The 20,000-nt window shown below is 39.1% G+C and overlaps 3 protein-coding genes across 8 annotated transcripts in view; 1 reads left to right on the top strand and 2 right to left on the bottom strand.

Annotated features, from left to right (window-relative positions):
- Positions 1–1,792, bottom strand: part of vps35l (VPS35 endosomal protein sorting factor like) — a 25,405-nt gene extending 23,613 nt beyond the window's left edge. Inside the window, exons 1-3 of the mRNA XM_034134854.1 lie at positions 1,765–1,792; positions 893–992; positions 590–766 (exon numbers count right to left, since the gene is read on the bottom strand). Coding sequence (XP_033990745.1) covers positions 590–766; positions 893–992; positions 1,765–1,781 — 294 coding nt within the window. The 5' untranslated portion in view covers positions 1,782–1,792. The remainder of the gene's footprint in view (positions 1–589; positions 767–892; positions 993–1,764) is intronic.
- Positions 1,793–2,465: 673 nt separating this feature from the next.
- On the top strand, positions 2,466–17,338 carry zdhhc16b (zinc finger DHHC-type palmitoyltransferase 16b). Of its 5 annotated transcripts, none has more exons than XM_034134848.1 (10): positions 2,466–2,571; positions 6,507–6,800; positions 7,886–8,080; positions 8,919–9,007; positions 9,090–9,118; positions 9,236–9,369; positions 13,571–13,656; positions 14,730–14,853; positions 14,958–15,028; positions 16,237–17,338. In XM_034134848.1, the coding sequence occupies exons 2-10, from the start codon at positions 6,543–6,545 to the stop codon at positions 16,337–16,339; spliced, it is 1,089 nt and encodes a 362-aa protein (XP_033990739.1). In that variant the 5' UTR covers positions 2,466–2,571; positions 6,507–6,542; the 3' UTR covers positions 16,340–17,338. The 5 variants fall into 5 exon arrangements, with proteins under 5 accessions (XP_033990739.1, XP_033990740.1, XP_033990738.1 ...); XM_034134849.1 differs by having other exon boundaries at positions 2,472–2,571; positions 6,518–6,800; XM_034134847.1 differs by having other exon boundaries at positions 2,472–2,571; positions 5,086–6,800.
- Positions 17,339–18,399: 1,061 nt separating this feature from the next.
- The window catches only part of mms19 (MMS19 homolog, cytosolic iron-sulfur assembly component), a 34,715-nt gene continuing 33,114 nt past the window's right edge, over positions 18,400–20,000 (bottom strand). For both annotated transcript variants that reach the window (XM_034134814.1, XM_034134815.1), the window contains exon 31: positions 18,400–19,743. In XM_034134814.1, coding sequence (XP_033990705.1) covers positions 19,725–19,743 — 19 coding nt within the window. In that variant the 3' untranslated portion in view covers positions 18,400–19,724. The remainder of the gene's footprint in view (positions 19,744–20,000) is intronic.

The following is a 20,000-nucleotide window of genomic DNA, read 5'->3' as shown; positions in this document are numbered from 1 at the left end:
ATGGAATAAGTGTTGTCTTTTCCTGTTTTAAAATGATAATAAAATTATGTATTTTACTGAAATCCAGCCTGTTCTATCATATCTATGTTATATCTCACTGGTCCCACTTATTCCTCAAAATCACCCCTACAATATTGCCACGATCGGCATATATTGGCTAGTGTGTGTGTGTGTGTGTGTGTGTGTGTGTGTGTGTGTGTGTGTGTGTGTGTGTGTGTGTGTGTGTGTGTGTGTTTTTATAAACAGCAGGGTTTTGTCTAAACCAGGTAACAGGGGCGCTGCGCCCTCAATACGAAATGCAGATTTTCACTGTTAAATGTTCAAGTGATGCCAGAAAACAATATTTCTGTGTGTGTGTGTGTGTGTGTGTGTGTGTGTGTGTGTGTGTGTGTGACCCCTGTGGAGGTGCTGTGTGTGTGTGTGTGTGTGTGTCTGACCCCCGTGGAGGCGCTGTGTGTGTGTGTGTGTGTGTGTGTGTGTGTGTGTCTGACCCCTGTGGAGGTGCTGTGTGTGTGTGTGTGTGTGTGTGTGTGTGTGTGTGTGTGTGTGTGTGTGTGTGTGTGTGTGTGTGTGTGTGTGTGTGTCTGACCCCTGTGGAGGCGCTGTGTGTGATGGCGGGCGTCTCGGCTGCGGCGAACATCGACAGCGGGTCAGTGCCGTCCATCAGGGAGCTGAGGGGGTCGGGGGGGACGGAGGAAGAGGAGGAGGAGCAGGAGGAAGAGGTGCTGCCTTTACGAGCTCCACGACGAGTCTTAGTGTCCGTCACCTGCAGGGAGAGGAGGGGGGTTATACAGCCTTTAGATATTGAAATGCAATCATTTTCCAAGCATTTTCAAGGTACCTAAACCCAAACAGATTGTGTTTGACTGAGTTGGAATGTCTCATTGTTTACCGTGATGGCTTTGAGGGGATGATAGTCTCCAAACTCCAACGGAGCAAACTCAGGACGACATCTCTGCAGCTCGGCATCGTAGCTACGCCCGCTGGATCGCCTTCAAACACAACAGACACACAGGACAGTAGAGAACATTTACTTAAGAACTAATTCAAGGTACTCTATGTAATGGTGCTTCATACTTCTACTCTACAATATCTCAGAGACAAGTATTGTCCTTTAACTGCACTACATTTGTCTGACAGCTTAAGCAACCCATCAGTGATGTTCATTTTTAATGTTTGATAAACTGATAAAGCATTGTCAAAAAGCCTTATTCAGAAACAATGTAAATAGTACAAGAGTGACAGGGAACTTTGTACAGCAATACAATCAATACTGTTACTTCACATACTTACACACAGTCATATTTACATTTTGAACTTGTATTTTCAGTGTGGTAATGGTAGCTTGAAGTAAATTATCTAAATACAGTGAACATGTGGACTAATATAGACACTATGAGGTCTCTTAACACTAATTTGAGAGAGCATACTGTTTATTGATTAAAAACGATTACAACTGATGCAAATCAAAGCTATTGCACTAAACACAAAGATAGACACTTTGCCATACTATAACAAACTCTAACTAGTCAAATATTGCATTTAATGAACCATTAGACCTGCACTGGGTTTGAAATGGTATGTTGACAACCTGCAAAAAAACAGTTAGCATTTCATTTGGGGCTCTACATTTAAATTAAGCTCACAATAAACACGTTAAAACTACATGGACATATCACAACCCGCACAATATCACTATATACACGATTAGACACATGTATACTGAAGATACGTAGTTTTAAAAATAAGTAAAAAGCATCTTACCACTGCACCGCAGCCATTTTTTTTGCAGTCATATGACACAACAGTACTTCCTGGTTTTGCCAGATTTCGAAAAAACGCTGTTTTTGGTTTAAAATTGGCTCTCTGTTATATATGTCATGTTGTTATAGTGAGGAATTGTACTATAAATACTTAATATGGTGTTATTTTAACGCTTATAACACCGACAGCGTGGCTTTAGAGACGTTTTGATGAACTGTTACAGCAAAATATGACTTCATTTCCCAGGAGACATTGCGCGCGTCTGGGCGAGCTGCACTAAAGAGTCAAAGAGAAAGAAGATGTCCCACTTCGAATCTTTTATTTTGGCACAAAAAAACCTTTCAGAATCATAATTCCATTATTCGTCCTACAAAGGGGACATTTACGTTGTTACAGTAAAGTATAAATAGAGACGAGGGAAATAGAACACTATTGTAAAAAAAGGGCCTGCAAATAATATTTAAACATACACATTATTACAATTACAATGTATAGAAGTACACATTCAGGTAGATACGTAGCAGAGGGAGTTTCCATTATATAATATGCTGCTTTGAACATAACATTTATCCTTAGTGAAACAATATTTGACTATAAATTGCTGCATTTACTTAAAATAAACTATTTGTAGTCACCAGTTAAACCGGAAGACGTTTCTGTTTTTACCGCGGAGTAAACGTCTGTTAAACAAACGATCTTCACCGGTTCTCTGTAGCTGTATTCCTCTGCAGTCAGTGGAGACATGGCTAACAGGTTAGCATGCTCATGACCTCACTGTAGAGCTTCTTCACCTCTTCACCTGACCAGGTACATCATGTCATAATGTCCACTTAAGTCTGGGTTGTTATTCTGTTTATTTATTATGAATGACTCTTAATCGTGGAGGAAGGGTAGCAGTTAGCTGGAGGAAGCTAGCTGTTAGCTAACGGTGCATCATGACAGATTGAAGCGAATTGGAGAAAAGCTTTCTTCTTCTTCTACTGTTTTATTGTCTTCTTCTATCATTATAATGTGGATTTCTGTCAATTTGTCTTTCTGCAATTGTCCATTTAGTTATTCAGCCCTCACCCGGACAAAGGTGATATTCACTGTGAGGTTTTATTACATGATAACAACAGATTATGACTATCAACATCTGTATTCACACTGTATTTAATCTTAACTACAGGAGTGAATGATTCAAGCTGAAGGGGAAGTTGTTACTGTCACGTTAGGTCCAATTGGTGGATTTCGTGTTTAATTGAATCAGATATTATTACATGTCACTTGTTAGACGCTTTTATCCAAAGCGACTTACATACTCAATACTGTGGGCAATCCCCACAGGAGCAATTTGGGGTGAAGTGTCTTGCCCAGGGACACAACGACATGCTGACTGCAGTGGGGTTTGAACCTGTGCTCCCCTGATCTGAACACCAGCGCACTAGCCCACTGCGCCACACACCTCCCTATAGATAGAACTGTATGTTCAAAGAAAGTTCATCACATGACTGTAATGTGGCATTTCAGCCTGGGGCTATAAACATCTCAAGATAGTTAAATCATAATATGGAGTTATGAAGTAAGCAGCACTTAGTAAATGAGTCTATGAAGTGTCAGAACATAGTATACAAATGTGTATTTACTTCTTAAAGCTCTGATTGAGGTCAGCAGATGTCTTGTTTGTTTTAACAAACAAACAAGACCAATACATATTGAATTCACAGTGACATAAAGCAGCAAATCCCATTTTTTTTAAAGGTTGGAACAGAGTAATATCTGCCAAATTTGCTTGATTGATTGATTGTCACTTGTTTTGTGTTTTGATAAACCGGCTATTCAACTGGCTTTTCGTTTCAGCTCTACATAATAGATAATAATCTACTTCCGCCCCATGGGACCTTATTTCGGAAAAATTATGTATTGAAGTCAATGGGGAGAGAAAGATTATCTCTCGATCCCGTTTGAATTGTGCCACGAATTACACATATGATGTTTGTCAATCTTAACAAATAATTTCCATGTCAAAAAAGTCAGTTTGTCGTAAAACTGTTGAAATATAAGACTATGAAAAATACGCAACTAGAAAGACTACAAATCCCAGAGTCCCGGTCCCGCATGCTGGCTCTTACGAACCGACTAACTCCCCTTGTGTATGTACAGCTCTCAACATGCCCAGACTTGGAGTGATTTTCACCTCTTTTAATACTTTTCGCCTCATTCTGAAAGGAAGAAGTGAAATGTGCCAACGTGACGGCCGTCTTGGTGTGTGGTGCGAGACGGGAGATGTAGGTCATTGAGCAGTTTCACACAAAAAAAAGTGTTACTTCACATTTTTACGACACATTTTAATTTTTTTAACTTGTAAAATTATCTTTTAAATTGACAAACATCATATGTGTAATTCGTGGCACAATTCAAACGGGATCGAAAGATAATCTTTCTCTCCCCATTGACTTCAATGCATAACTTTCCCGAAATAAGGTCCCATGGAGCTCCACCGGAAAGGGAGGGACTTCGCCTCTCTATTTTCTAAAAATACCCTGGGCTTATTTTAGTTACCATCTTCATAAACTAATGTATCTTTCACACAGCTTTAATTATATGTTTTTAATTAGATGCATTTATTTATTCATAGTTTTCTAACTTAATTATAAGGGACAGAAAATGCAGGCTGACTATTTGGATCATTCAACTATTTTTATCAATGGTAAAAATGGGCTTTTATAGATTAATATGGATTACTACACTCTGATGTTATAGCATTAATCATGAGGTATTGAAGATGCATGAAACCCATTATAAGGAAGATGGGAAAGCAAGAGAAACAGTGTCATCATGTGTCACATTTACGTCACATATTATGCTAGATTACCTCATTTGAACCTAATAGGGAGGCGTGTGGCGCAGTGGAGTAGTGCGTTGGTGTTGGGATCAGGGGGGCACAGGTTCAAACCCCACTGCAGTCAGCATGTCGTTGTGTCCCTGAGACACTTCACCCCAAATTGCTCCTGTGGGGATTGTCCACAGTATTCAGTATGTAAGTTGTTTTGGATAAAAGCGTCTAACAAGTAACATGTAATGTAATGTAATGCACTCTAGGCATTTTTAATTGATACTGTTGTAATTGAGTTTAAGTAGCATCTGAAACAGGTGGTTGTTGACCGGCCTGACCCTCACTGCCTAATAAAGGACCCCTGATTAGTGTCTCTCATTATTAATGCCGACCCGAACAAGCCTTATCTGTGTAACCAATACTCACTTTCATGAAATGATGCCCTGGATCAGGTTTTATTTCCTTCTTGCTTAAGACATTCATCCTGTTGCATTTCCCTCTTACAGGGTTACCTCTCTGCATCTCCACGGCAAGTTTTGAACAACTGTTTGGCTTCGAGATGTGGATTTGCTGTGAATGATTAACTGGGCATTACTCAACAAATGTTCAATATCTGTTCTGCCTACTTCGACCCAAACAACCCCCAAAACTATGATCCTCAATCTGTATTATAGGCCTGTCAGATAGATAATATTTGAGCAAGTTATAAATGCGAAAAACAATATTTTTGGTATTTTAAGACCTTTTTATGCCACTAATGTAATGTTTTATGTTTATTAAAACAATGTAATAGCATATAAATACAGTCTTTCAATGAGTAATGAACTTTTCATTCCTAGGAATATTCAACATGTCGATTTGCTTCTGAATTATTAACAGGAGACGTTTAATTGGTAGGTGCTGATGGGCGTTACTCACCAAATGTTGAATATCTGTTCTGCCTATTCGACCCAAACAACCCCCAAAACCATGATCCTTAATCTTTATTATAGGCCTGTCAGATAGATGATTTAGGAGCAAGTTATTGTCCCAAAAAGCCACGCGATAAACAATGTAATTGGTATTTTTAGACCATTTTATGCCACTAATGTCATGTTTTATGACAATTAAAACAATGTAATAGCATAGAAATACAGGCTTTCAAAGAGTAATGAACTTCTAATTCTTAGGAATAGTCCTAATTTAAAATTGGAAACAAAAATAAGTCGCTAACAAAAGTGTTCGAGTTCATTTCCATATAGTTACTATAAGTTGATGGCATAAAAATGGCCTGGAAATGTGGATTTGCTCTGAATTATTAACAGGAAACGTTTAATTGGTATAGATAAACAATATTATTAGTATTTTAAGACCTTTTTATGCCACTAATATAATGTTTTATGCCTATTAAAACAATGTAATAGCATATAAATACAGGCTTTCAAAGAGTAATGAACTTGTGTTTAATTGGTAGGTGCTGATGGGCATAACTCACCAAATGTTGAATATCTGTTCTGCCTACTTGATCCAAACAACCCCCAAAACCAAGATCCTTAACCTTTAACATAAACCTGTCAGATAGATAATTTAGGAGCAAGTTATTGTCCCAAAAATATAATGTTTTATGACTAATCATACAAAGTTATAGCATATAAATACAGTCTTTCAATGAGTAATGAACTTTTAAATATTCAAAATGTCGATTTGCTTCTGAATTATTAACAGGAGACGTTTAATTGGTAGGTGCTGATGGGCGTTACCTGAGAGCCTGGCCTTGTTTTCTTTGACTGACATGTGTCGCAGAACTTTTTTTTCGAAGGGTGGAGGTCCCACTACTTGAAGGATATCAAAGGAAAACTCCGTCATGCTGCGCTACGAAGAGCTGCTGTTTTACGCCGCCTGTGTTTGTAACTGCTGGACCGTGTGTCTGTGTGTGTGTGTGTGTCAGAGTGTGTGTAGGAAAGGTGGTGGTGGTGGTGGTGGTATGGGAAGCAGCTGGAGGTGGCATCTCTCCCGCACCATGAGGCTGGCGATGCGTTGGTGCCGAGGCCCACAGAGGGGGGGTGGATGCGGGGGAAACAGACCCTGGATCAGCGGGCGGTGTTTTGAGGTGTGGAGCTACAGCAAGATGCTGCTCAGGTCTCTGTACTTCAACAGCCTCACCAACGCTGACACTCTGCTGGACTGTGCCTTCGAACCAGTCTACTGGATTGTGGATAATGTGACCCGCTGGTTCGGAGTGGTGAGCTGTTGGATATCTATTTTTTCCTATTTGACCCCAAAACAACCCCCCCAAAAAACATGATCCTCAATCTTAAACGTAGGCCTGTTAGATGGATCATTTTTTTTGTTGAGTGATTTATTGTCTAAGAAATAATTGCGATATCTGCTTTTGTCAATTAAAAACAATTTTTTTAAAGTGTGATTTGGAACGGGTAAAAAATAAGTTGCTTACAGTACTTAAAATTGATCGAGTTCATATCCATATATTGATTATAAATTGATAGCATTAAAAATGAGCGAGTTAATTTTGATGCATTGTACTAGACGACGAAAAATTTAAACATGGTCAAAACCATACAATAAATCCATTATGTGAATTTTTTTTATGTAATGTTGTTAGCCTAAAATGATCGAGTTAATGTCACGGTTGTACAATCAGCATTACGTGACATTTTTAAAGATTACTTTAAAAATGTACATCGTACAATATGTTGATAGCGTAAAAATGATGATGTTCTTGTCCATATATCATACAGTAAGTGTGTGACGTAAGAATTATCATTGTTGTTTCCGTATATCGTACGATAAGTCAAAAAACCATAATGTTGTACGTTTAGTCTATTACGTTAAAATGATCGAGGTGATGACGATCTATCTAACGATAAGTCAATAACGTAAAAAATATGGAGGCGAAGTAAATAATTTGTACAATGAGTCGATGACCTAAAAATGGTGAAGCTAATGTCCATTTATCGTACAATAAGTCAACAATCATGTCCCTATATTGTACGGTAAGTGTATAACTCGAGAATTATCAGTGTTGTTTCCGTATATCGTACGATAAGTCAAAAAACGTAAAAATAATCGAGTTTATTTCCATGTTTCGTATGTTTAGTCTATTACGTTAAAATGACATAAGCGATGACAATCTTTTTAAGGATAAGTCCATATCGTCGAAGTAAATAATTCAAGGTCAATCAAGATTATGAAAAATCCTAATATCGTAAAAAAGTCGATAACAAATGGTCACGGTCATGTCAACATCGTACGATAAGTCGCTAGCGTCATTATTTAAAAGTCTTCTCGTCTCTCTTTCTCTCTCAGGTGTTCGTCTGCCTCGTCATCCTGCTGACCACCTCAGTTGTGGTCATCATCTACCTGTTCGTTTTACCCACAATCCTCAGCACCTACCCTCTGTACATGATCGTGTGGCACCTCTGCTACGGCCACTGGCTGCTCGTCATGGTGGTCTTCCATTACTACAAGGCCACCACAACAGCAGCAGGAAGCCCACCCAAGGTACAAGACCAGATTTATGTTACCAATGTTATGTATTGATATTTGTCTATGTTGATGTTACACATGGAGCTGCTGTGATGCAAGTCACATTTCAGACTTGATCTGACCATTAAAGTATTATCGTATCGTATACTGCAATACAGTTCAGCTGAAGGGGTTTTAAATAATTCTTTATATGTTGGTCTTTCTGTGGTAGTAGCTACGATTTTCTACGGTGGCCCTGAGAGCTCAAAACAAGGCAAATTGAGAGAACATGCAAAAAAAAAAACTTTAAAAATGTGACATTGTGTAGCATTTAGAAACACAACAACTGTTTCCAGGGGACAAAATAAGGTGATGCACACGCAGCAATATTTGTGTTTGTGCCTTGTGAAGTTCATAAAGTCGGCTTTACGTAAAAAAATCTAAAATAAAATAAATATATAATGGATGTTATTTTCTGCTCATCACCTCCTCCAAAGTTTTGTTTTTCCGTTTATTTTTTGTTTGATTGTTAGAATGATTACGGTAAAACTACTACCATAAATGTCTTGAAACTTGGTGGCAGGGCCAGGCATGGGACAATGCAAAACATATTGAAATTTGGAGCAAATACTTATTTGTCTTCAATATTTCTTGATCGAAAAGACATTGGAGGAATTTCAGCTCTCCTAATAATGGCGTCATAGTTTTACCTACTTTCCCGTTTGAGCTCTCAGGGCCACCGTATCTTTGTTATAGATATATATTTTGTTGATAACGTTTATTTATTTCTACTTCTGCTACAAGGTGACTCTCTTGTTTAGATTGATTTCTGTTCTTAGACGGTAACATATCCTCCTTGGTTTTTGTTTTTTAGGAGAAAACTCAGATTCCAGCGGTGTCCATCTGTAAGAAATGCATCACTCCAAAACCTCCCAGGACGCACCACTGCAGCATCTGCAACCAGTGAGATCATTAAAATAACACTTCTCATCTAAAGAGTAAGCCAGTCTTTGTAATTGAATTTGAACTTTCTTTAATATTACAGGTGTGTTTTGAAGATGGACCACCACTGCCGTATCCTTTCCACAAGAAACACATTTGTTTTTAACTCAAAAGAAGATGCTTTTAAACCTGTGCTTTTTAAAGTGTTAATTCCCCACTGTATACACATTTCCCTGAGCGTGTTTCCAGCCTGGTTGAATAACTGCGTGGGTCACTTCAACCACCGCTACTTCCTCTCCTTCTGCTTCTACACGACGCTGGGCTGCGTGTACTGCAGCATCAGCAGCAAGGACATGTTCCTGGACGCCTACAACACCATAGAGGTGAGTCACAGAGTAGTACTTCCTGGGTGTGTGTTACATATCGTATGTGTTGTGGCTTGTTCTAAATCGGGTGTAGTTACAGACACAAAACGTGTGTCACATGGTTTTATATCTGGAAAATCAAAGTGAAGCATAAGGCGAGTTCATAGCCGTTAAAGGTCACCTATTATGCAAAATCCACTTCTTCATGTCTCTTCTTCATCAACATGTGTCCCCTCTTCTTCATGTCTCTTCTACATCAACATGTGTCCCCTCTTCTTCATGTCTCTTCTACATCAACATGTGTCCCCTCTTCTTCATGTCTCTTCTACATCAACATGTGTCCCCTCTTCTTCATGTCTCTTCTACATCAACATGTGTCCCCTCTTCTTCATGTCTCTTCTACATCAACACGTGTCCCCTCTTCTTCATGTCTCTTCTTCATCAACATGTGTCCCCTCTTCTTCATGTCTCTTCTACATCAACATGTGTCCCCTCTTCTTCATGTCTCTTCTACATCAACATGTGTCCCCTCTTCTTCATGTCTCTTCTACATCAACATGTGTCCCCTCTTCTTCATGTCTCTTCTACATCAACACGTGTCCCCTCTTCTTCATGTCTCTTCTACATCAACATGTGTCCTCTCTTCTTCATGTCTCTTCTACATCAACATGTGTCCCCTCTTCTTCATGTCTCTTCTACATCAACACGTGTCCCCTCTTCTTCATGTCTCTTCTACATCAACACGTGTCCCCTCTTCTTCATGTCTCTTCTACATCAACATGTGTCCCCTCTTCTTCATGTCTCTTCTACATCAACATGTGTCCCCTCTTCTTCATGTCTCTTCTACATCAACATGTGTCCCCTCTTCTTCATGTCTCTTCTACATCAACATGTGTCCCCTCTTCTTCATGTCTCTTCTACATCAACATGTGTCCCCTCTTCTTCATGTCTCTTCTTCATCAACATGTGTCCCCTCTGTGTAAAGAGACTCTGAAAGTTTCAGGAACAAAGATTCTCTCTCTTTTTGTCCTGATCCATTTCTATAAAAACCTGTCTGAAAATGAGCTGATCAGATTTTGGCCACTTTATGATGTCATAACGATGTTTTGGCTTGTGTAACCATTAGCCAATCAGCAACCAACAGGGCCGTTTCTTCCTATAGGCGGACTGTGCGGATGCATAGGGCCCCCGCGGCCACTAGGGGGTCCCCAAGCTGAAAGTTCAGGTTCAGCCTCAATATATTTGGGGGAATTAAAGTTAGCTGTCTTTATTTGTAGACAGCCAAGCCCCCTCCTGTGTTCGGTGAAGCATTATATGCTTAAAAATCAAATGTAGGATATAAACACGACTAAACTGCAATGATAGCAAAGCTATGGCTTGTGTTTTCGGGGTAATAAAGTCCAAATCATCGTCGGGCTGTCAGCCAATGAGTGACGTCTGAGGAAGATGAAAAATGTAAATTAAACATTGTTGAGAAAAGCATCATTGTTTATCTTTTTAATATCATTTTTGGTTAGTTTCAATTGCTTGGTTTTCATGAAATTAGCCTGTTTTCCTTTTAGAGTGTAACAGACTGATGCATCTCCAAAGATCATCTTAAAGGCTTCGGAATCCCCCCATTGTAATTTGAAAAAAATAGGGCCCCCAAACAGCTAGAAACGGCCCTGCCAACCAAGGTAACCCCCCCCCCCCCCCCCCCCCCCCCCCACCTTATCACCTGAATCTCCTCCTAGAGCACCATTGAGTTCTTTGTAACCAAATCTCTCTCAGAGGGGCGTGGGGAGGGGCTCCTTATTTTCATCTAAAGTAACAGACAGAGAATCAGCACTTTGGAAACAGGGCTGAAACAGAGGGGATTATGGGATGCTGCAATGATCTGTTTGGTGTTTCAGCCAATCAGAGACATGTTCTATATATATCTGAGACCTGTAATATATTGATGAAAAACAGAATAATAGGTGACCTTTAAATTCAGAACGGTAATGGAAGGTCCCAGACTCTAGTTTGGAGAAGACAGACAAACTAGTCCCTTAGTTTCTGTGGTACATTTTATACGAGGCATTACGGTAAGAGCGCGTGACAACTGACTTCAGAATAAAAGCGACATCTGGTCAACGTGGTTCACAAGTCCTTCTTTCAATAATTACAAAAAACGTGATAAATGAAATATCAATCAGGTAAATAATGAGTCAAACTCAATAAAGAGTGCATTTCCACAGACCAGTTTTACTTCAACATGTTTGCAGTCACCCTAAAAATTGTAATTGTCGAAAATATCAAGACAGTCATAAATTAAAGTGAATTTCAAATTAAAAGCACCTTTAAAATAAACAATTTAACTAGCCATGTTCCCTCTAAATTCAGATGTGAGACCAGAAGGATCATGGTAGTTAAATCATATGAAAGGGTGATACAAAAATCTAACTGTTAAGATAATATGATAAAATATTGAGGCTACTGTCACCTGATAACACCTGCTGTGTTGTTGCTGCTAATGGTATCCTACACTTAGACTCTGTTGTCAGTCTAAGTAGTGATGACAAGATGTTTTGCTGGGTGGCACCTGTCAGACGCAGCAGAGGGCAGATGAGGTCAGAGAAGCTCAGATGGCACACGAGGAAACAGGAGACAGGAAGAGGATCTGAGCTCTCTCTCATATCAAAGGTCGAGCAGCAGCAGGTAAACAAACAGCGTGAGGGCTCGGAGTACAAATGAGCTGAAAGTTTAGAAGTCCTCGCCTCCCCAAGACCACTTAACGAGGAACAGGATCCAGCTGGTTGGACTCGTAGCGTACCCGTAGTCTTGAATCAGAGCCAAAATTAAAGAAAGGAAACCCTGAGAGTTTCTATGACTTAAAGGGGACCTATCATGCAAAATGCACTTGTTGATGTCTTTTATTCATAGCTATGTGTCCCCGGTGTGTCGGGGAACTCACGCAGCGTCAGAAAAGAAAACCCTCTCTCTTTTCCTCCGTACCCAAATCTCTAAAAACGGGGGAACAACGGAGCTGATCCAGATTTGCGTCCGATATGACGTAATATCTGAAATGTGGACCCACGGGCCAATCAGAAACGTTGCTATCAGAAACAATGCCCGACTGTTTTGGACGTAATATGGTCGGTGTTTACATTAGCATCGCTAACACTCAGAGCTAACCTGTACTGGAGAGCATGTGTGTGAAGAAGCAGGAAATAAAAAGGAACTCACCTTGTGGTATAACCGGCAAGAGAGAAAGCCTTTGAGCTCCATACTGTTTCAGAAAGAATCCTTGATAATCCATGATATGGCGTTTCATCACCGCAGTATCTGCCGGTAGAATCTCCCGCATGAGCAGGCATAAGCTCCGCCCCTCTTTAAAAACATTTTTTTTAATGCTTTATACCCCAAATCAGCACTTTTGAAACAGGAAGTGAAATAGAGGGATATGAGCCATGGCTAGAATGGGTGATCTGTTTGGTATTTTGAGCAAAACACTTCATAGACATGTTTTTTATATATTTGTATATATCTGAGACCTATGCTATTGCCTAAAAATAGCATGATAGGTGACCTTTAAGAACATGTAAAAACAAGTGGTTTCACAAGTATAATCTTAGAAATCTTAGAAAAATCTTAGAAAATACTCACAAAGAAATCAAGTAATTACGAATTTCCAAGTGTTTCTATCCCATTTTGTGCACTTTGGACACAAGGTATCTGTGTGGTGTGTTAGCATGTTATGTAAAATAGCTGTCATTGCTTTTTTTTGGGCTGAAAATGTATTTTAGTTGGTGCTAATCAAGAGCTTGTAGTCCTGTTTACATGTGATAGTGGTGCACTTCTGTCATAGTGGTCAAATTAAGTATTGCAACAAGAAACACTTTGGGAAATGGTCCTGACAAAATAAAATGTAACTCACAAATACCATATTTTTTCACAGATGAAAAAGGCAATTTAGAAAAAGATTATCGTGCCACTACTTTTGTTCGTTTCACAGGTTAAAAAATACGAATATTTAAGGAATTTAGAAAAACTATCCTGTCCAAAACAAGGGAAAACTATTTAGATTTCACCTAAAAAAAGAAGAATAAGAATAGTTTTTCCCAACTTGGCTCTCAGAGCTTCTGTACCTCAGAAAGCAGCGATCTAAATCCTCCTCGGATCAGAACAAGAAGTGAAATAAGTCCATTTGTGACGACAGTATAAATATAATAACCTGATTATCTTTTGTCTTTTTCAGAGATACTACCAGACCCCTCCTCCCACCGAGCCCTACGTCGAGTCCACGGCTCACAAGAGCATCATCTTCCTCTGGGTGCTGACCAGGTGAGGAACGCTTTATAATTCCTCCATGTTTAATCGGATAAACGTGGATAACAGACAGAGATGGCAAAAGTACACACATCCTTTACTCAAGTAGAAGTACAGATACTCGTGTTTAAAAATACTCTGGTGAAAGTAGAAGTACTGACTAAACTTCTTTACTCAAGTAAAAGTAAAGAGGGCTTTGAAATGTACTTCAGTAAAAAGTACCCATAACTAGCAGCTGTTTTAAAGAGTACCTGACCTCCCTTTATATTAATAGAACAATAATGTCATTGTTAGCTAATGAATGTTTCCATGCTGAACAACGGCAACATGACAACGTTTTCATTGGTCCCTCTTCTTTAGAGAAGACCAGGAAATGATGGATACACGGATCGTGTTCAAATCAATAGGCACGCAATGACTCTAAAGAATAATGATCACGCCACCAAACACACATTCAAACTAAAGGAACCAGCCGGTTTGGAAAATGTGAGAAGTAGAAAGTACAGGTATTTGTGTTCAAAATGTAAGAAGTAGAAAGTACAGGTATTTGTGTTCAACATGTAAGAAGTAGAAAGTACAGGTATTTGTGTTCAACATGTAAGAAGTAGAAAGTACAGGTATTTGTGTTCAACATGTAAGAAGTAGAAAGTACAGGCATTTGTGTTCAACATGTAAGAAGTAGAAAGTACAGGTATTTGAGTTCAACATGTAAGAAGTAGAAAGTACAGGTATTTGTGTTCAACATGTAAGAAGTAGAAAGTACAGGCATTTGTGTTCAAAATGTAAGAAGTAGAAAGTACAGGCATTTGTGTTCAACATGTAAGAAGTAGAAAGTACAGGTATTTGGGTTCAACATGTAAGAAGTAGAAAGTACAGGTATTTGGGTTCAACATGTAAGAAGTAGAAAGTACAGGTATTTGGGTTCAACATGTAAGAAGTAGAAAGTACAGGTATTTGGGTTCAAAATGTAAGAAGTAGAAAGTACAGGTATTAGTGTTCAAAATGTAAGTACAGTAACGAAGTATTCGTACTCCACTACTTCCCACCTCTGATGACAGAGCTCTTATTGTGATGTGTTCTCCCTGCAGCTCTGTGTCCGTGGCTCTGGGAGCTCTCAGCCTCTGGCACATGATCCTGATCAGCCGAGGAGAAACCAGCGTGGAGCGACACATCAACCACAAAGAGACCCGCCGGCTGAGGGACATCGGAAAGGTACCGCTGACCGAGTGAAATATATCAAACTACAGGCTTACATATCATTGGTATCTCTGCAGCTCTGGAGATGGTGTTTAAGTTTCTTGTGTTTTCTAACGCAGGTTTTCAAAAACCCATATCATCACGGGACGATGAACAACTGGAAGTTACTGCTGGGGGTGGAAAAAAGGAGGTGAGTTCAATTACGCTGGAAAATGTGATTCGAATTTAATTCATAGTTAATTACAGCACTAGCAGTTTAAAATGATATACCTCAATTTTGTATTATATATAATCATTTAGCTGTGGAAAAACAACATTGTGGATATGGTATAAATAGTATAATAAATTATTATAGTTTAATACTATATATTTAAAAAAACTAAATATTTAAAGAGTTTAGATTCTGAACATTGATGAATATTTAGTATTAATGATCAGGACAGATGTCGGGTAAACATTTCACTGAGTTCAATTTAAGTTATATTAACATCTTTTTATGGGATTTTTCAACAGTTGTCCTCCAACTAAACAACCCTTTCTCAAAGATTTCCCTGGGTTTCAAAGTGATTTTAACATTTTGGTTTAAAAAGCACTTCAGCAGGCACAATTCCTACTTAAAGTGCACCTATCATGCTATTTTTAGGCAATAGCATAGGTCTCAGATATATACAAATATATAAAAAACATGTCTATGAAGTGTTTTGCTCAAAATACCAAACAGATCACCCATTCTAGCCATGCCTCATATCCCTCTATTTCACTTCCTGTTTCAAAAGTGCTGATTTGGGGTATAAAGCTTTAAAAAATCAAAAAGGAGGGGTCTGAGCTCATGCGGGACCCGGCAGCTACTGTCTAAACTAAATACTGCCGTGATGAAACGCCATATCATGGATTATCAAGGATTATTTCTGAAACAGTATGGAGCTCAAAGGCTTTCTCTCTTGCCGGTTATACCACAAGGTGAGTTCCTTTTTATTTCCTGCTTCTTCACACACATGCTCTCCAGTACAGGTTAGCTCTGAGTGTTAGCGATGCTAATGTAAACACCGACCATATTACGTCCAAAACAGTCGGGCATTGTTTCTGATAGCAACGTTTCTGATAGTGCCGTGGGTCCACATTTCAGATATGACGTCATATCGGACGCAAATCTGGATCAGCTCCGTTGTTCCCCCGTTTTTAGAGATTTGGGTACGGAGGAAAAGAGAGAGGGTTTTATTTTCTGACGCTGCGTGAGTTCCCTAACACACCGGGGACACATATTTATGTATGATAGACATCAGAAAGTGCATTTTGCCTGATAGGTCCCCTTTAAAGTGACTTTACCACAATTCCAATTTGAATGTTTTTCAAATAAACCAATATGTGAATCCAGCTATTTTATTCTTCTGTCCTCAGTCACTGGTTCACCCGGGTCCTCCTGCCCTCCAGCCACCCCCCCAACGGAGACGGCATCCTGTGGGAGTTCAGCTTCAGCAGGAGAGACCCCATGGCCATCTGACCCTCACCTCTGAACCTTATCAACGAGCATTTACACCACAATCAGATCGGACAGAGAAGCTCCTGCAGCAGCGAGGGGAAAGAAGCTCTGTCGTTGCCCCGTGTGAAGAGGGGACGACATGGAGAAAAACACTTGTTCTGAAGCTCCGTCATCCTTTCCCACCCGTCTCCATCTGAACACTTTGTCACCCTGCGACTGCAACGCTGACTTATTAGATTTATAAACGTTGCTGCTGGCCAGCACCGTTGTAAATCCCAAACACACCCTCCTTTCCATTTGTAGAAGACACAAAAAAATGACTTTTGGAGCACCTAAAATGTTGCATATACGTTTTTTCATACAATGTTTTTGTAAGATGATGACAGATGGAGGATAACGCAGAATTGGAGACCCCAACATCTACAGATACGGCACATTAAAGCTGCTCATGTTGAAGCTTCATCAAGATGGATAATGCAGCACCTTCAATAATGTGACACTGTGGATATTTGAGCCCGTAATAAAAGTCTTACTGACATCTTGAAATATTTTCAATGTTCATTTTGTTCTACATGTCCTGTGAGTATTTAGATAACTGTCGTTTTCAGGTTTATTTCTCTGCATGTTTACTTTGCCGTTGTGTTCAGTGCTAACGAGATTAAGAATCTGGTATCAAAGGAGAGCGAAAACCAAAAGATGTATTCACTTTGTATTTTTCTGCTTTAGGTAAAGAAAGGAAAAACCGCACAGCATCTTTTTATCATCTTCAACATTTCTGATAAATTGTTGTGTGCCTTGTTTGGTTAAAGTTGTGTGAAATTCCTGATTTCTTTTTTAACGTGTTTGTATATACAGTCTATGGTTTGTACTGATAACTTAAAGATGGGTGATTGGACCCATAGTTGCCATAGAAACATGACGTACAGCTGTGATACCATGTGTAACCAATGAGAGCTGTGCTCCAGTTTCAAATGTAATTTGTCCTTTTTTTTTTTAAATAAAAAGTTTGATATGAAAGTGTTTTGTGATTAACTTTAAGACATTTTCAAAATAAAAGCCCCAGAAAGTAACTATTCTTACAGGAAGCTCAGCTCAGGGTGAGGTTCGTTATTTTTCAACATAAAAGCCCCAGAAAGTAATAATACAGCTACTGCTATCAATAGCTACTTAGCGCTAGCAATATTAGCTCAGGGACCGATGCCAAGTGCCAAGTCAGTCGATATATTATCCCTCCTGTTGTCTTCGGGTCAAATCTGACCGATGTACTACTTTCATCAATCATAACTTTTTTGTTTTACATTCGATTGCATTAAGGCTTTATGATATCCTTCACAGTAGACATTTGAACATATAAATTGCTGATCACCACTTTCATTGAACTTTGGATGATTTAGTCAACTTTGCAACACCCATGGTGTTCCCGGTCAAAAATGACCGCCATAAAGAAAAGGAATTAGTAACCATCCGGATCAGATAAAACACACACACACACATACTCTAGATGTCCCCCCCCCCCCCCCTTATGTGCCCAATCCCCCCCATGTGAATCACACCTGGCACACACAAACACACAGAACAATTTGACACATTTCCCGCTCGTATGTGCCCATCCCCCCACATGGATCACACCTGGCACACGCAATACATGTTCAGTGTCTATTCTTTGTATATTTACTGCAGTTGTTCATGTATACCAGTAGTCTGATACAATATGTACAGTTTGAAAGGGTGTTAAATGACATTTGGTGATGATTAATGGTTTTTGTGTTAATGTAATAGCAGTTAAAACAGGACCGGTAAGGGGGGGGGGGGGGGGGGAACGAAGACAATAGGAGGGTTAATAGGGAAATGTTCTAGTTTACCTTTAGGAGATACAATGCCATTACTTTATTGTTTTTATCCTGTGATAGTTGAAATATTTAGCTAATGATGTCTTTAGTTGTAGCTAAAACCACGTTTGAGAGATCGACATTTGTACAAGAAATTCCCCCAAAATGTTCCCGAGATATCGCACTAAAGAGAACATACATACATACATACATACGGACAACCTGTTAACTTCTCATGAAGACGACATTGAATGCATTTTGTATAATAAATGTTTTAATGACATTTTAAATATCGTCTTTTTCCTTGGCATAAGTTGCTGTGAGGTCCAAAGTGAGCCAACCTTTCTTCATCAACGACTCGACAATAACACAATATTAGTTTAAATATTGAGCGAGAACAAGGCAGGTGTTTAACATGACGTTCACACAACTTACAATCTTAAATTAACCCCAACATTTATGTAAAATGTGTTAAAACTCAGTGGCGGTCGAGCACAATTGGCACATCTACATTCAACACCTCGCAGTGACACGAATCAAACGCACCCACCGCTGCTGTTTGCACACGTTACTTCTACACATTCATCCAGGTGATAAGAGAATACGCGCTCAGTGCTGTAAATGGTGGAAAATATATGATTTTTTTAAGAAGCAGAAACTCTGAAAATGGTCTTAAAGTAAAACTAAATAAAGAAAATGTTGCTACCAGGTCACTTTCCCATTCAAAGTCTGTACGGTGTTTACTTCCTCTCTTTGTATAGGAGATCAAACATACAACCACTTTAACAAAGAGACATTTTGAATTTGAGACTTTAACTACTAGATCTGAACACGTTTGATTAGATTTAGAATTTAAAAAAGACAAATTTGTTTTATTACCTCTTCGAACCAGGATGATTTTGGTTTCTTTTCTCCATCTTGTTTACAGAATTAAAGAATAGCGTCTCAGAATTTAATGAAACTTGTTTGAATACTCAATTAAATATATATATCTTGATCTGTTCATGTACTAACGAGGATGTTTCCGGCTTCTTTTCTCTGTTTAATTTGCAGAATTACAGAAAAAAAACGACTGATATTTTTTACAATATTTGTTGGAAGTAGTCGTTTTAAACCAAAGAGGAGCCCATAACATCTTGGAGTGACCTTGTAAGAAACCTTAAGGATACATTTGACTTTATTATTATTATTATTATGACGGGTCTTATTCTTGAGATCTGAAATGTAATTGATGTCACATCCTTCAAACTATGAACAACCCAAATGCCTCCATGATGTTACATTTCCTCCGATACAAAAAGAGAAAGACAACGACGTACATTTCAAAACAAGCTGCTTATTTTCTTTCTTCCACTTAGATAATGCTCCACAGTCAGTCCACATATTCTCTTACTTGTGCGTTTATGAAGATACAGACAGTTAGGACAAAAACATCTCAGTAAAAAAGGAGAGAGGAGAGAGGGAGTCTGGAAGGACCAAAGACAGTTCACGAAGAGTGTGTGATCTGATTTCCCACTTTATCTGAATTCTCCCAGGTTTAGGGAAGAAGGAGACTTGGATGTGTTTGAGGAGCAGAATCAACTTCCAACCAGGAACCTGTGAAGGAAATGAGAAAAGAAACACCTTGTTGTTACAAACTAACAATGAATGTACAGTGTTTAATATTACAGCCAATCACAGCACACCCGGCAAACGTTTAAATCTGCTCTTTCTCTCCCCTGCCAGCATCGTTCAGGAGAATCGATGCAACCCTCCTCCACCTCCAGCTTCATCAGATCCAAGGCAGGCTCGCCCAGAAGAACCCTCATCACTCCGGTTTGTATTTCCCTTTAGTACTTCACCACCACCAGAGT

The sequence above is a fragment of the Trematomus bernacchii genome, unplaced genomic scaffold (genome assembly GCF_902827165.1).
Source record: "Trematomus bernacchii unplaced genomic scaffold, fTreBer1.1, whole genome shotgun sequence".
NCBI lineage: Eukaryota > Metazoa > Chordata > Actinopteri > Perciformes > Nototheniidae > Trematomus > Trematomus bernacchii.
Note: the sequence above shows the minus strand (reverse complement) of the source record. Positions and strands in the feature narration are given on the sequence as shown.